This window comes from Lonchura striata, unplaced genomic scaffold, assembly GCF_046129695.1.
Source record: "Lonchura striata isolate bLonStr1 unplaced genomic scaffold, bLonStr1.mat Scaffold_91, whole genome shotgun sequence".
Taxonomy (NCBI): Eukaryota; Metazoa; Chordata; class Aves; order Passeriformes; family Estrildidae; genus Lonchura; species Lonchura striata.
Genome location: NW_027461190.1, coordinates 700273 through 715814, shown reverse-complemented (window position 1 = coordinate 715814; position 15542 = coordinate 700273). Strand labels below are relative to the sequence as shown.

At 51.1% G+C, this 15542-nt stretch overlaps 1 protein-coding gene across 1 annotated transcript; it reads right to left on the bottom strand.

The window, feature by feature from the left end:
* Positions 1-4386: 4386 nt before the first annotated feature.
* Positions 4387-9072, bottom strand: LOC144248804 (olfactory receptor 14J1-like). The gene is made up of 2 exons (XM_077790791.1): positions 9065-9072; positions 4387-5185 (listed from the first exon to the last, which is right to left on the bottom strand). The coding sequence occupies exons 1-2, from the start codon at positions 9070-9072 to the stop codon at positions 4387-4389; spliced, it is 807 nt and encodes a 268-aa protein (XP_077646917.1).
* Positions 9073-15542: the final 6470 nt, after the last annotated feature.

Sequence of the window (15542 nt, the reverse complement as noted above, 5' to 3'; positions counted from 1 at the left end):
CAAAATGATTCGGGAGCTGGAGAGCCAAGGGGTGGTCAGCAAAACCCACTCACCCTTCAACAGCCCCATCTGTCCTGTGCGCAAATCTGACAAAGAATGGAGATTGACTGTGGACTATTGTGGCTTAAATGAAGTGACTCCACCGCTGAGCGCTGCTGTACCGGATATGCTGGAACTCCAGTACGAGCTGGAGTCCAAGGCAGCAAAGTGGTGTGCCACCATTGATATTGCTAATGCGTTTTTCTCCATTCCTCTGGCAGCAGAATGCAGGCCTCAGTTTGCTTTCACCTGGAGGGGCGTGCAGTACTCCTGGAACTGACTGCCCCAGGGGTGGAAGCACAGCCCCACCATCTGCCATGGGCTGATCCAGGCTGCACTGGAAAAGGGAGAAGCTCCAGAACACTTGCAATACATCAACGGCATCATTGTGTGGGGGAACACGGCAATGGAAGTGTTTGAGAAAGGAGAGAGGATCATCCAGATTCTGCTGGAAGCTTCGCCATCAAGAAGAGCAAAGTCAAGGGTCCTGCCTGAGAGATCCAGTTCCTGGGGTAAAGTAGCAAGATGGACGGCGCCAGATTCCAACTGAGGTCATCAATAAGATCACCGTGATGTCTCTACCCAGCACCAAGAAGAAACACAAGCTTTCCTAGGTGCCATAGGTTTTCGGAGAATGCACATTCTCAAGTATGGCCATATTTTGAGCCCTCCCTACCTGGTCGCCCGCAAAAAAAACCAATTTCCACTGGGGCCCTGAGCAGCAAACAAGCTTTCACCCAGATCAAGCAGGAGATCGCTCATGCTGTAGCCCTTGGCCCAGTCAGGACAGGACCAGATTTCAGAAGTGTCTTCAAAGTGGATAGACTATATTGAAAACAATGCAGAGATAATTGTTTTGTCCTTTTAACTTTTCTTTTCCTACTTATATCTTGATATCAGCAATATCCAATTAATATTGACCCCCAGCACCTTGTTATGCAATCTGAATACATATGAAAATCATGATCCTTCATGGCTGACAATCAATAACACTTTGTCCCTATGCTCCTCCCACCATTTCCCTCATCCAACCCCTGGCACTCCTATGGATCAGGAATGTTGTGGCCAGCAGGACCAGGGCAGTGATTCTTCCCCTGCGAGAAAGAGTGAAAATTTAACAGGGTAGAAATCCATTTGGATTTTGGTGAAATGTGCTCCTTTGAGCTTGCTAACATGAGTGAAATATTCTGTTTAGTCTGGTAACTGCAGCACTAGCAAAGTTGGCCCAGCTAAAGAGAAAGAATGCAAATTTCCACACTAAAAAGAGATAAGAAAGACTCCTTGGGCCTTTAAACAGACCACACAGAGTGACCCAGGAGTTCTTTCTGTACTTTCTGACAAAAACAAGTGTAACTAGCTCTAAGTGTAACATTAAATCATCAGAATGAATATGCATGAACCTATTGTGAAATTCTATGCCTATGGAAATTAATTAAGGATAATAAAAAAGTTTTGGGACTTCTTAGGGGTGTGCATGTCCATTGAAGGGCAATGAGTCCCTAGTGTGTCCAGTGCTGTAAATAAACATACCATTCCCTACAAATCTTTATTGGAATTGTGGGGTTTTTATTTTTCATCTGTATTTCACCTGTGCTGGGCACTGGTTGGGCAGCACCTTGAGAGCTGGGTCCAGTTCTGGGGTCCCCATTTTAGGAAGTGTCAGATTCCAGGACACTGCAGCACCAAGGAATTCATTGTGGCACTCTGAGGCCTCATGGAACCCCAGAGGCCACTGTGACCCTGCAGGGCCTTGTGGAACCATGCAGAGCTTTGTGACAGAGCAGGACATTGTGTCATGATGGGGCAATTGTGACATTGCAGGGCGCCATGGCACTGAGGGGCCTGAGCTGCTCCTCAGGGACTCACGGAATGAAGGAAACATGTTTGACACTGTGGTGACCCTTGGGACCAAGAGGCCATTGTGACACTGTGGGACCAAGGAGAGCATTGCTGCCCTGCCAGACCTCATGGAACCAAGGATCCACTGTGACACTGCGGGGCCTTGGGGAACACGGTGACATTGTGACACTGCGGGGCCCAAGGATCCAAGGGACTCTGTGACACCAAGGGTTCCCATGGAACCAAAGGGACATTGTGACACTGGTAGGCATCATGGAATCATGGAGACCACTGGGACACTCTGGGGCCTCATGGAACCGTGGTGACACCAAGTTGTCTGTGAGTGTGGATCTGCTGGAGGGTAGGAGGGCTCTGCACAGGGCCCTGGACAGGCTGGATCCAGGGCCCAAATCCAACAAGGTGAGGTTTAACAAGTCCATGTGCTGAGTCCTGCACTTTGGCCACAACAACCCCTGCAGCGCTACAGGCTGGGGACAGAGTGTCTGGACAGCAGCCAGGCAGAAAGGGACCAGCAGGGACTGATGGACAGCAGACTGGACATGAGCCAGCAGAGTGCCCAGGTGGCCAAGAAGGCCAATGGCTCCTGACCTGGATCAGGAATGGTGTGGCCAGCAGGAGCAGGGCAGTGATTCTTCCCCTGTGCTGGGCACTGGTTGGGCAGCACCTCAAGTGCTGTGTCCAGTTCTGGGCCCCCCAATTTAGGAAGGACATGGAGGGGCTGGAGCATGTCCAGAGAAGGGCAACAAGGCTGGGGAGAGGTCTGGAGCACAAGTCCTGTGAGGAGCGGCTGAGGCAGCTGGTGTTGTTATCTGGGAGAAGAGGAGGCTCAGGGGAGACAAGGTGGTGTCAGGGCAGAGGTTGGACTTGATGATCTCCAAGGTCTTTTCCAACCTTGCTGATGCTGGGATTCTCTGAAACCACTCTTGGAGCAGTTGCAGGAGGAGCCCTGGGCCTCCTCTTCAGAAGCTCCAGCAGCCCAGGTCCCTCAGCTTCTCCTCACAGCCCCAAAGCCCATCCTGTCAGTCCTGCAGAGCCTCTGCAGCTCCTCCTCACTGCCCAGAACAGGGAGCCCCACAGCCAGACACAGCAGCCCAGATGTGCCCCCCTGGCCTGGGGTGCCTCTGGCAAGGGAGCAGCACCAGGCACTGCAGGAGCCTGCAGACAATTCCTGCAGCACTTGTGGGATGATCCTGCTCCCCAAGGGATGTTCCCATGGTGCCAAGTCAGGAACTGCAATGGGGAGTGGGGCCAGAGAGGAAAGGGCAAACAGGGATGGGCTGTGTGCAGGGGAGGGAACAGGGGTGGGCAAGAGGAAGAAATTTGTAGCAGGAAGAGTAAAGAAAGCAAAGGTGAAGCCAAGGAAATGCTCAGGGCAGTTTGGGGGTGGCTGCCAGGCAGCCCTGGCTCTGAGCAGCAGGGTCTGCAGTGGGACAGGAAACTCCCAGCTGATGGGAACAAACTTTCTGGCTGACTGCAGAGGCCAGGACAAAGCTGAGTGGTTTCCCTGGCATCCCCCAGCCCTTCCTGGCCCCAGGGGCTGATGGCATTTGTGCTGCCTCAGGTTCATGTCCCCACAGCCCCAGCATGGGGGTGCTCCCGCCTGCTGTGTGCAATGCAAACAGGGGCTGCTGAGCCAGTGCTGCCGTGTCTGTGCCTGCAAGGATGCGGCACCTCTGTGAGCTGGGGGAGAGGCCAGGACTGCAGAGGGGGGATGTTGTTGGCAGCTCCATGAGGACGCTCTGGGACGCTGCCCTGGGCTGTGCAGCGCACTGGGGATGGATCAGCCCCTGCTCTGCTGCTCCTTCCCGTCTCCCCCAGGGCCCTTGCAGAGCACCAGCCGTGCCGTTTGCCCCCAGCCTGCCCACGGCCAGTCTGGGGCTGCTCACGGGGGTTTTCTGTGCTGAGCATTGGCCTGGCCGTGTTCTTGAGAGAGCCTGGGCAAGGAGCCTGGAGTCCCCAGGCCCTGGCCTGAGGCGTCAGCGCTGCCCCAGCAGTGCCCATGGCCTGTCCCTGCTGCAGCCCTGGCACTGCCACCCCCAGGACTGTGCCCGGCCCCGAGAGCACTCAGGCCCTGCAGCAACACCAGGGCCACCAGGGCAGAGGGGCAGGGCCACGGGAGCAGCACTGGCAGCACCAAGTGCTGCTGCTCCTGGGCACAGCTGCTGTGCCAGCCCTGATCTGCCCCAGCTCTGCACACAGACATTGCTGCTGCAGCTCCAGAGAAGGCAACAAAAGGGCATCTCTGCAGAAAACTCTGCTGGGAGATCCTTTAGTTCCTTTAAAGTCACCATGAGTGCAGCCCCTCATTTACACAGTCTATGAACACAGGGAATGTGTAGAGAGGCAAAATGAGAAATGGCACAAAAAATGACATTTACTGTTGAAAATATGAAAAAAGTAAATTAAAAAAAAAACAGCAAATGAAACCAACAAGAAGTATCAAAAAAAACATTTATTAGGAGTGAATTGCAGAAATTGGCTAGCAGTTTAATGTTTCTGAAACCATTCAGTCATCAGTCTCCTCAATGCAGCCTTGAGCTCCTGGTTCCTCAGGCTGTAGATGAGGGGGTTCAGGGCTGGAGGCACCACTGAGTACAGAACTGACAGAGCCAGATTCAGGGATGGGGAGGAGATGGAGGGGGGCTTCAGGTGAGCAAATATGCCAGTGCTGAGGAACAGAGAGACCACGGCCAGGTGAGGGAGGCAGGTGGAAAAAGCTTTGTGCCGTCCCTGCTCAGAGGGGATCCTCAGCACAGCCCTGAAGATCTGCACATAGGAGAAAACAATGAACACAAAACATCCAAATAGGAAACAGGAACTAACAGCAAGAAGCCCAAGTTCTTTGAGATAAGATTTGGAGCAGGAGAGCCTGAGGATCTGTGGGATTTCACAGAAGAACTGGCCCAGGCTATTGCCATGGCACAGGGGCAGGGAAAATGTATTGGCTGTGTGCAGCAGAGCATTGAGAAAGGCACTGGCCCAGGCAGCTGCTGCCATGTGGGCACAAGCTCTGCTGCCCAGGAGGGTCCCGTAGTGCAGGGGTTTGCAAATGGACACGTAGCGGTCATAGCACATGATGGTCAGTAGGAAATACTCTGATCCAATGAAGAACATGAAGAAAAAGAGCTGGGCAGCACATCCTGTGTAGGAGATGTTCCTGGTGTCCCAAAGGGAATTGTGCATGGCTTTGGGGACAGTGGTGCAGATGGAGCCCAGGTCGCTGAGGGCCAGGTTGAGCAGGAAGAAGAACATGGGCGTGTGCAGGTGGTGGCCGCAGGCTACGGCGCTGATGATGAGGCCGTTGCCCAGGAGGGCAGCCAGGGAGATGCCCAGGAAGAGGCAGAAGTGCAGGAGCTGCAGCTGCCGCGTGTCTGCCAGTGCCACCAGGAGGAAGTGGCTGATGGAGCTGCTGTTGGACATTTGCTGTGGCTGCACATGGGCACCTGTTCATGGAGAAAGGACAGGGACAAGTCAGGAGAGGCTGCTTGGAGCCAAATCTGGGCCATTCCCTGCAGCCTGTCCTGCTGCAGGGAATGGCCCTGGTTCCTGCTCTGGGAAAACCTTCACCCAGCTAAGTGTGGGGGCTCTCAAGGAGCCATCCCTGCCCCGCTGTCATGGGTTTGTGGCCATGTGGCAGAGGGACAAGGCTGGAAATTCAGGATTTGTCAGGGGAATCACTTCTAAATGCAGAAAGTCTTGGTACCATCTGCACTTCCAGGTCTAAAGGATGGCAGGAGTTGGTTTTAGGAATTGTTTTCCTACCCACTCACCATTTCTGGCTCTCTAAGGTCAGAAATCACCAGCATTCCTGCTGCACTCAGACTTTGCCACTGAGAGATGTGAGAGGCAAAGGATTCCATGTGGCTGAGGGAAGGTGAGGGGCTGGATGGGCTTGTTCTCCCAGCACTGCTCTACTCAGCCCCCTCTGCTTCCCTGAGCATCTCCCTGGGCCTGAACATCCCCTCCTGAGACGTGCCTTGAGACTGACCAGCCAAAGTCACAGTTATGGAGTCTCTGTAAATTTTCAAACATTCCTTTAATGATCCTGTGTGTCCCTTTCACCTCAGAATATTCTTTAATTCTGGGATTACAATTCCTGTTCTGCTTCTCTCATCCACTTGTGTCTGTAATCAAAAGAGAAAAAAACCTCCTTGCAAAAGTGTTAGAACAGTAAGTTAAAAAACAGACCTTTATTGTAAGCTTCCAGTGTGGATGGGGCACACCCAGCCACTGATTTCAACAATTTATTGTGTTTGATTAATTAGGATATTTAACAGGGGAATCCAGGAGAAGATTTCGTTGCTCCAGTAGCCCACAATAGGTCAACCCATTGGAGTAGGTCCAAGGGCTTCTTTGCCCCAATTTTTGTTATGACTGCTCACATTCCGGTCAAAATGCAAAATGTTCTTCTTTCAGGACTGCTTCTTGATAATAAGACTATACAGTATTTCAGGAATGTATTTAGATAGTCAGCTTATTGTCCTAAATTCTAAGAGAAAGGTTAGGAAATGTACTAGAGTTAATTAAGGATTATAGTGATAGAAGTATATAATAGAAGCTTAATAGAGTTAATTAAGAATTTAATAGAATAAAATTAGGATTATAATTTTAAAAGTATATAATATTTTTTTACATAGCTATGGCTATATGAAAAATGTATAAATAGCAAAAATCTTTCTGCCAGCAACCTTGTCTTTCCCATCCTTCTACAAGCAGGAAATTGAAAACCCTCTCAGGAAAGCTCCTGATCTTTACAGCAATCCCAGGCTTACCTTCTTTGGGAAGTGTCCTCCAGAGCTGTGCCCAGGCTGGTCTGGAGCTGGGAGCAGCCCTGCCCCAGCCAGCCCCTCTCAGCAGCAGCACCTGCCCTGCTCAGGGTGGCTCCTTCCCCCCACAGCTCCTGGCCAGCGCTGGGAGCAGCTCCAGGGCCGGCTGAGAGCTGTCCCTGGCAGGCAGCAGAGTCCCTGGCCCAGCACAGCGCCCTGGGCTGCAGGACCCTGCTCTGCAGGACAGCCCTGGGCACCCCTGGCTGCTCTGCACAGGAGATGAGCAGAGAATGCACTCACAGGGGCTGTGGGCATTGGCATGTTCCAGCTTTAGGAGATCTCTCCAGGAGCTGCAGCTGCATTGTCCTGCAGCCAGAGGTTCCTGTGCCAAGGGCTGGCAGTGATTCTGCCCCAGGCACTTCTCAGCCCCTTCCCAGCCCTGACTGATTGAAGCTCTCTGTGCCTCTGTGCTGTGCCCGCGCTGGCTGCAGGCAGTGCCCCAGCCCTGCTGGGCTGGCAGAAGAGCTGCTCAGCAAGAGAAATGTGCTTTTGAAGCTCTGCTTGGTTACCAGCATCACCCTCTGTGCCAGGAGCCCGGCCCAGCTCAGCAGCACAGACACAGCACAAGGACTTTAATGACCCTCTGGGGCTTTGTGCTCAGGCCCTGAACATCAGGCCCTGAGAGGGAGCTGCAGAAACCTCTGGAGAACTCCATGTCAGAATCCAACTCCAAAGTTTCTTGGACTTTTAATGGGTCCCACTGAGGGACACGACTGAGAAAGTGTCCCCAGGCCCCAGGCAGAGCAGAGAACTGGAGGCACTGATGACAGGAGGGGACAAAGAGAAGCCAAGTCTTGGTGCCCTGGGGCACAGCAGGGTCTGTGCCACCAAGGGCTGTGAGGAGACACCTTGTCCTGAGGCCCTGGGGCCTCCTGGCACAGCCCCAGCCAGGCTGGGCACTGTCACCCCCTGGTCCTGCCCTCAGCATCCCCCCATGCCCACATCCCAGTGGGGTCAAGGATCTGCTGGAAGGAGTCCCTGGGGAGCCTTGTTCAGGAATGGCCCTGGGGGCTCCTTCATGCTCCCAGGGACTGCAGGTTTTTCAAAGGACTTTGGCTTTTGCTTTTGCCTTGCAGTCTCTGAGAGCTTTCTGCAATCCTGGCCTCCAATTATCTGCTGTAATTAGTCCCTGGAGAGGCTTTGTCAGGAACAACACTCATTAATGCTTCAAGGTACTTCAGTTCTTTTAAGGTACTTGGTGTTTCCCTTTTGATACAGACTCTGTGGGAGGTTTGTGCAATCATGGCCCAAATAATCTGCTTTAAGGAGTCCCTTGAGAGCTTGGCACTGACACTCAGAGGAGCTCTTTAATGCTTTGAGATACTTAACTTTTGTAAGCTACTTTGGAATTTTCATTTCCAGACTGAGAAGTTTTTGTGTCATCCTGGCCTCCAGTTCTCTCCTCCAAGGAGTCCATGAGGAGCCTGTGTTGGGGATGGACCTAAGTAAGTCCCATTAGTACCTCGTGACACTTTGGGTTTTTCCTCTTGATTTTAACTTCTGGAAGGTTTTTTGCAATCTCCTCTCAGGCCCTGAGGTTCCAAGGCTCAGCTCCAAGTGCACCACGGGGCTCATTAGTACCAAGCAAGTCCTGACAAACCATGCTTCTGCCTTGATTTGCCACTGTTGTAATGTAGTTCATCATGAACATTCCTTTACTGGTTTTGCTTCACCAATTTGAGATTTCTTGGCTAATGCATCGACTAGTGTAGTGGGTTCAGTGTTGGCTAATTATCAGTGCACACACTAGAATATACTTACTCAATTCCTGCTGTGAGGTAGGATTAGGAGAAAGGCAAAGGTCAAACTTTTAGAGTAAAAAGAAAAGTTTACTAACAGTAAATAAAAGAAGGAGCATTAAGGACCAGAACAAAACTTTCAGAACACTTCCTCTCTCCTGACAACCTGAAAATGTAAAGAGAAAAAACCAAATATTTTCAGTCAGTTTACCATCTCTAGAATTGTCTTTCTTCTGTTCACTTAGGGAGAGAAGTTCCTCTTGTTTATGTTATGGAGGCATCTCCACAAGAAAACAGTTATCGCATGGCTTTTAGCTTCCACAAATAGCAGCTGCTCAGAAAAATCTGCAATTGTGAAGTCCCTCCAATTTTCTGACAGGCTTTCTCATAGCTGTGTTTATGGGCCATGTCTATTTATGGGGTATTAGTTTAAAGAAGAGCTGTTAAAAGCAAAAGTTCTCTCCTTCTATTTCTAAAATCATCTTCATCTCTGGGAACAGAGGTCTTCTTCTCTCCCTGAGGGCACAGTGTCTCATCACTGTGCTCTCTTTCTCTGTTCAAACTTCTCGTGGGATCACAGCTACTGCAACATTTGCTTACTTTAGCATGGCGGCCTTTGCTGAGCAAGTCATCTCCCCATAGTTTTCAATGCCTTATAGCCAAAAAGAGAGTCTGATGTATCAATGACATCCTTCTCCACAGCTTTAGCAGAGGATTTCAGCCCCAAGATCAAGGCATCTCCTCATCCCTCCCATCTGGGACTCAACTTCCTCTTCCCTGCCCTCGGTGTGTCCATGTTGCTCCTCTGTGTGCCTGCCCTGTGTCCTTTTCTCTCACTGGAGGGAGGATGGCAGCACTGGCAGAGTCAATATGTCCCCTTGGCCTGCAGATGGTTCCGTGAGCCCGGCTGAGCTTGGTGGCTAAGTCTTGTTTTGGCCATGGTCCCTGGACATGAAGACCAGTTCTTTTCCACATGAATGAAGAAACAGAGTGCCACTGTTTTAGGGGTGGATGAGAGTTGACCACCAGAGGCAAAGGCCATCCAGAGCTGCCTGATTGTGTTCTAAGAGATACCCTTACAAATAGGAAATTTTTAGGGAGGGTACCAATTTTGGCAATGGACATCTGAAATAGCAGACGGTTATTTCCATACAGAGAAGAGCACTGAGCCCCAGTGCTCCAGGAGCTGATGAGGGGCAGGCCTTGACATTCCAAGATCAGCTAGACCGGTCAGGTGGCCCATGGCAGGCCAAGCCAGCCAGACCTGGTCCATGTTCTCCTATCCCATGGGGCCCCACAGTGTCCCAATGGTCCCTTGCTTCCAGGAGGCCCTGAGGTGTCACAATGCCCCCTTGGTGACACCAGGCCCTGAAGGGTCGGAATGGTCTCCATGGTTCCATCAGGCCCCACAGAGTCATAATGGTCTCTGGGTCCATGAAGCCCCGCGGTGTCACCATGGCCCCTTGGTTCCATGGGCTCCAGTGGTGCCACAAGGATCCCCTTGGTTCCATGAGGTGCCCACAGTGTCACAGTGATCTCCATGGGAAGGAAAGAACCGAGCCCCAGTGTGGCAGGGGCAGCCACCAGAGGCCAAGGCCAGCCAGACTTGATGGTACTGGCAGATTTTGCCTGGCAGCAACCCTTGAATATAGGGATATTTAGAGGTGGCATCCTAGTTTCAGACATGGACACCCGGAGGAGAAGGTCTGTTCTTTGCATGGTAAGAAAAGCACAGAACACCGGTGTTTGAGGGGCAGATGAAAGGTGGCCACTAGAGGCCTAAGGCAGCCAGACCTCTCTGTCCTGGTAGCTTTTTTCTGAAAGCAACCCTTGGATAGAGGGAATTTTGGAGGTTGAATTCCATTTTTGGTAATTTCTTCATACATAAGGACAGTTAATTTCCATAGGAAGGAAAGCAGCAAGCCCCAGTGTTTCGAGGCAGGTGAGAGGCAGCCCCCAAGGGTCCAAGGGCAGCCAGACTTGTCTTTCCTGGCATTTCACTTGGGAGAAATCCTTGGCGGTATGTAGTTTTGGAGGTGGAATTCCAGTTTTGGCCATGGGCGCCTGGTCAAGATGGATGGGTTTTTTCCTATGGGTAAGAGAAGCGTGAACTCCAAGTGTTCTGGAAGAAGACGAGAGGTTGCCTTAGGCCAAGCCAGCCAGATCTGGCTCTCCTGGCCCCTTTTGTTTAGGGGCTATCCTTGGACATATGGCATTTTGGAGGTGGAATCTCAATTTTGGCCATTTTATTAGGAAGGAAAGCACAGAGCCCCCGTGTTTCTGAAGCAAATAAGTGCCAACTCTCAGGAAGACAAGGCCAGCCAAACTTGTCAGTCCTGGCACCTTTTTTCTGGGAGCTATCCTTAAATATAGGGAATTCTGGTGTCAAATACCCAATTTTGGCCATGTGCGCCTAGTTGAGGTGAATGTTTTTTCCCATAAGAAAGAAAACTACATGGTCCCAGTGTTTCATAGGCAGATGAGAATTGGCCCCTGGGTGGTCCAGGCAGCCAGACCTGTTCCATGTTCCATTGGTTCTGTGGGACCCCACAGTGTCACAATGGTCTCCTTGGTTCCATGACGACCTGGAGTGTCACAATGTTCCCCTTGCTTCTGCAGTGTCACAATGGCCCCATGCTTCCATGAGCCCTTGCAATATCACAATGGCTTTGTGGTTCCACAAAGCCCTGATGTGTCACAATGGCCCCTCGGCTCCGTGTGCCCTCGCTGTGACACTGTGGGCTGCACCAGGTCACCATGGACCCTTGGTACCTTGGGCTCTCTGAGTTCCACAATGGTCTTCTTGATTCCATGATGGAGCATGGTGTCACCATGGCTCCTTGGTTCCATGAATTTCTGCAGTGTCACTGTGGTGTCCTTGGACCTGGACTGTCACAACTGACCCTTAGTTCCATGAGGTTCTGCAGTGCCACCGTGGTCGCTGTCAGAGGCTGGATGAGATCCATGTCCCAAGACACCTTGGGATGCTCGGAATGCCCGTGTGGGGCCGGGGGCGGGTCAGGCCTTGGTTTGTGGTGGGACAGAGCCCCGCCCCCAGCCTGGCCTGGCAGAGCTGTCAATCACACAGCAGGGGCGGTGCTGATTGGCTGAGCTGTCAACCAATCACACACCAGCAGCTGGTGCCTCCCCTGACTCTGATTGGTCAATCACCTGGCAGTCCCACCCCAGGGGCAGGCCCATGGAGGCCCAGGGGGTTAAAAGCCGGAGCACGAGGCCAGCCCATGGTCTGGATCCTGCCTTCTCCTGGGGTTCCTCTGTTGGCAACACTGGAACCTGAGAAGTTTGTGCCTCTGTGCGTCTTTCTATAGATCTTCTGTCTTTCTGATGTTCTCTATTTCTTCTCTTTCTAATCCTAATTACTTGGAACTATTTTGGGTAATTTAGCGTATTAAGGATTAAAGGTTTTTAGGTTAAATTGACTAAGTTAATGAAGTTAATGCTATGATAAGAGTTTTATGTTGAAGTGGATGTTGTATTAAACCCTTTGCCGAAGTCCCTTGATTGTCTATATTTTGCCAGAAAAATTTTGTGTTATTTTGGCCTCTTAGCTCTGTTGGTTGGAGCATGGTGCTGGTATCACTGGGGCTGTGGGTTCAATCCCTGTGTGGGCAATTCGCTTAAGACCTGGACTTGATGATCCTCGTGGGTCCCTTCCTACCAAGAATATTCTTTGCATCTGGCTATTGTGAGAATATCTGGTTGGTGTTTCTCCTGTGCACCAAACTCAAGTAAAAGAACCTTTGGTGACCCCCAGCATTTCAGTGTTCTGGGGTGTTACAGCCCTGCAGGCTCACAATGGCCTCTTGTGTCCATGAGGCCCCACAATGTCACAATGGCCCCTTTGATCCATGGGCCCCAACACTGCCACAATGATCCCCTTGGTTCCACAACTTCCCACAGTGTCACATCGGACCCTTGGTTCCATGAGGATCTGCAGGGTCACACAGGTTTGTGACATTTGTCCCTGCTGCCCCTCACATCCCCCTGCCCCACAAACAGCCCTGAGCCACCCGTGAGGGACAGGCCCTGCTGTGCCTGTCTGGGCTCAGGGCTTGGCCTTTCTGCTTCCCCCAGCCAGCCCAGGCCTTGCTCAGAATTGCAGTTCCCTGCTCTGAGCCTTGGGCTCCCTGCAATCCTGGCCTCAAGGATCTGCTCTCTCCAGTCCCTGGGGAGCCTTTGGCAGTCCCTGCCCTCAGTGGGGCCGAGTGATGCTCCAAGGGACTTGGAGTTTTGCTTCTGACTCCTTGAGCAGCTTCTTCAGCCTTCTCTCAGTGCCTCATGATCCTGGACAGGGGCCCAAATCAACTGTGGGGATCATAAAAATACAGAAAGCCCTTGGAGGCTCTTTTTCTTCCTTCAATCGTCTTCAGTGCTCCAGGCCTTGTGCAGCTGATTGGAGTCAGTCTGCAGTTCTGTTAAGGAGGAAGATTTCAAAGTACACATCATGATTTTTTTTTTCTTCAATCAAGTGAGTATTTTTTTATTTCCCAGTTTGGAGAAGAGCTGATAGAAGCATTTCCCAGGTGATCCTGACACTGAACTTCTCCAGAGGAGGTCTGGGCATGTACCAGAATGAGCCCCCTGAGGGCTGACTCTGTTTGGACAAGCTGCTCCTCACCCCCAGCCTCACCATGTCTGACATCGCCCACCTGGCACTGACATCCCTGTGTCCTGCAGCAGAACCTTGTCCCTGAGCTCTGCAGCTCCATGTCCCAGCCCATTGCACCGTGTCCCACCTGCTCTCCTCAGGGCTCTGCCTGCACACAGACCCAAGAGAAGTTTTCCTGTTGGGAAGGAAAGAATGGAAAAGCCTGAGCAGGTTTCCTGAACAACAAACCCCACTCAGGAGCCACCTGCTCAGTACAGGCTGCCTGGAGTGGTGTCACCTTTCTACAAGGGACAGTGTGACCAGAAATGATCACTGGAAGCAGAATTCTCTGAGTCTCCCAGCTGAATTCTCTATCCCAGCCCTTTCCCTGGATCTCTGTTGCAGATGGAAGCTGCTGGTGCCAGCCTCACCTTTAACCTCTCTTTGGAATGCAAACAGATGTTCCCAGCTGTGTTAAGCAGGATTTGCTCAATGTTTCTATAAATCTTTTGTGTTCCCCATGGAACGAAGGGGCCATTTTGGCACTGAGGGCATGACATGGAAGCAATAAGTCAATGGTGACCCTGGGGTCCCATGGAACCAAGGAGCCATGGTGACACAGCAGGGCCACGTGGATCCAGTGGTCCATTGTGACACTGTGGATCCAAGGAGACCATGGAGACACCCCCAGAACCTCATGGAACCAAGGAGTCCAAGGTGACCCAGCGGGGCTGCATGGAGCCAATGGTCCATGGTGACACTGCCCATCCAAGGAGGCCATTTGGATACTGTGGAAGCTCATGGAGCGAGGTAAGTAATTGTGACACTGAAGAACTTCATGACACCAAATATCCATGGGGACACAGCAGGGCATCATGGAACCCAGGAACTACTGTTGGCAGTGTGGAAACTCCTGGAACCAGGGGCTGTTGTGGCACTGCAGCACCAACACAGCTGCTGCATCTTGTCCCCTGTCCTGCACAGCTCCTTGGGAGGCACAGCAGGAGCAGCACCCTGGGAACCTTGGGAATGCCCTTCTGGGATCCATGGCACACACTCCCAGGGGCTGGAATTCCAGTTCCCAGCCAGGAAAAGATGTTCCTGCTCTTGAAGGAAAAGCTCTTATGAAGGAGCCAAAAGCCAAGTAGAGCAGGATCCTACAGTGACATTTCACTGCCAGCCTTCCTAACTTCACCCATGGTTGTCGTAGCTCATGGATTGGGAATGAAATCAGGACAGGGTCTTTGGTGGGAGCTGCCCTGGGTCAATGGAGACACTGAGAGAGAAACAGAGCAGGCAAAGGAAGGCAGGAGAGAAAGGAGGTGTTTTAGTTTGGAAAGACAGGTGTCTTCTAAGGAAGGCAGGAGCCTCCCCTGAAATGGAAAAATGTAGAATCTTTCAGAATTGTTATAAATTTGAAATTAAGGGGGCCTGTCAGGTAAAAAAATATGGGAGCAGGAATAACAGTTTTTTATTAGGGAAGAAAATAGAACTATAAAATAAACAATGCAGTAAACTAAAACAACAATGACAGAGTGAGAATACAATGTGACTCCCTGTTGGACAGGGTGTTGGCTGGAGTCCAATGGGAACTGTGGGTGCAGTCCTCCAGGAGTGTCAGGTGTGGTTCTGTTGGAGAAGTGATCCTGTAGGAATGGGTGTCTTCTTCTGAAGAGGAAGAGGCAGCTGTTCCTCTGAGAAATCCAGCCCAGAAAAAGCTGTGTTGGTGGGCCAGAATCTCAAGACTAGATGCAGGTAGGAATGCTTGGCTCCTCCCTCTGGGCGGAACATCTCACAATGGGGTGTTACAGTTCTTATCAGTCATGCAGTGACATTCAATAGCCCATTATCAGCAGATGTCTCCCCTGAGGGAGGATTAACTGTGGAAGAGATAAGGAAAAACTGCCCACTTAACACAGGACAACTGCCATACAGATGGCAAATAGAACACATCTTGCTTTTCAGTCAGGGACAGGAGGACACAAACACAATCAGCTGAGAAGGCAGCACTCTGAAAAGCAAACCAGAACTGACAGAAAATGAATGGGACAGAAATCAGTAATCCTGAAAGTTTTATTTATTATCAAAATAAATGACACCCACCCGTCCCCACACAATCCTGATCCCACACCCTCAAATTTGGATCTCACTTCTCCCAATCACCTTCCAACCCCATCTCATCCTGGAGGCTGAGGAATTGAGTAATTTTGGCATGGGAGTGAGGTGGGAACCAGCCATTTTGAGGTGGGATTGAGTCATTTTCGTGTGACAGACAAATCCACCTTGGCTTTTAGAGCGCAAAAATATGGAGAATACTCCCAGATAACCCCCAAGAACCCACAAATCCTCCAGAATATGTTACCAAACTGTAAATTCCACCTCAAATACCTCTTAAATGGTGGGACTTTTGACATCTCTGGTCAATACTCTTTTTAGTAATTTTTCAGGTGTTTTTAAATGATAAAGACA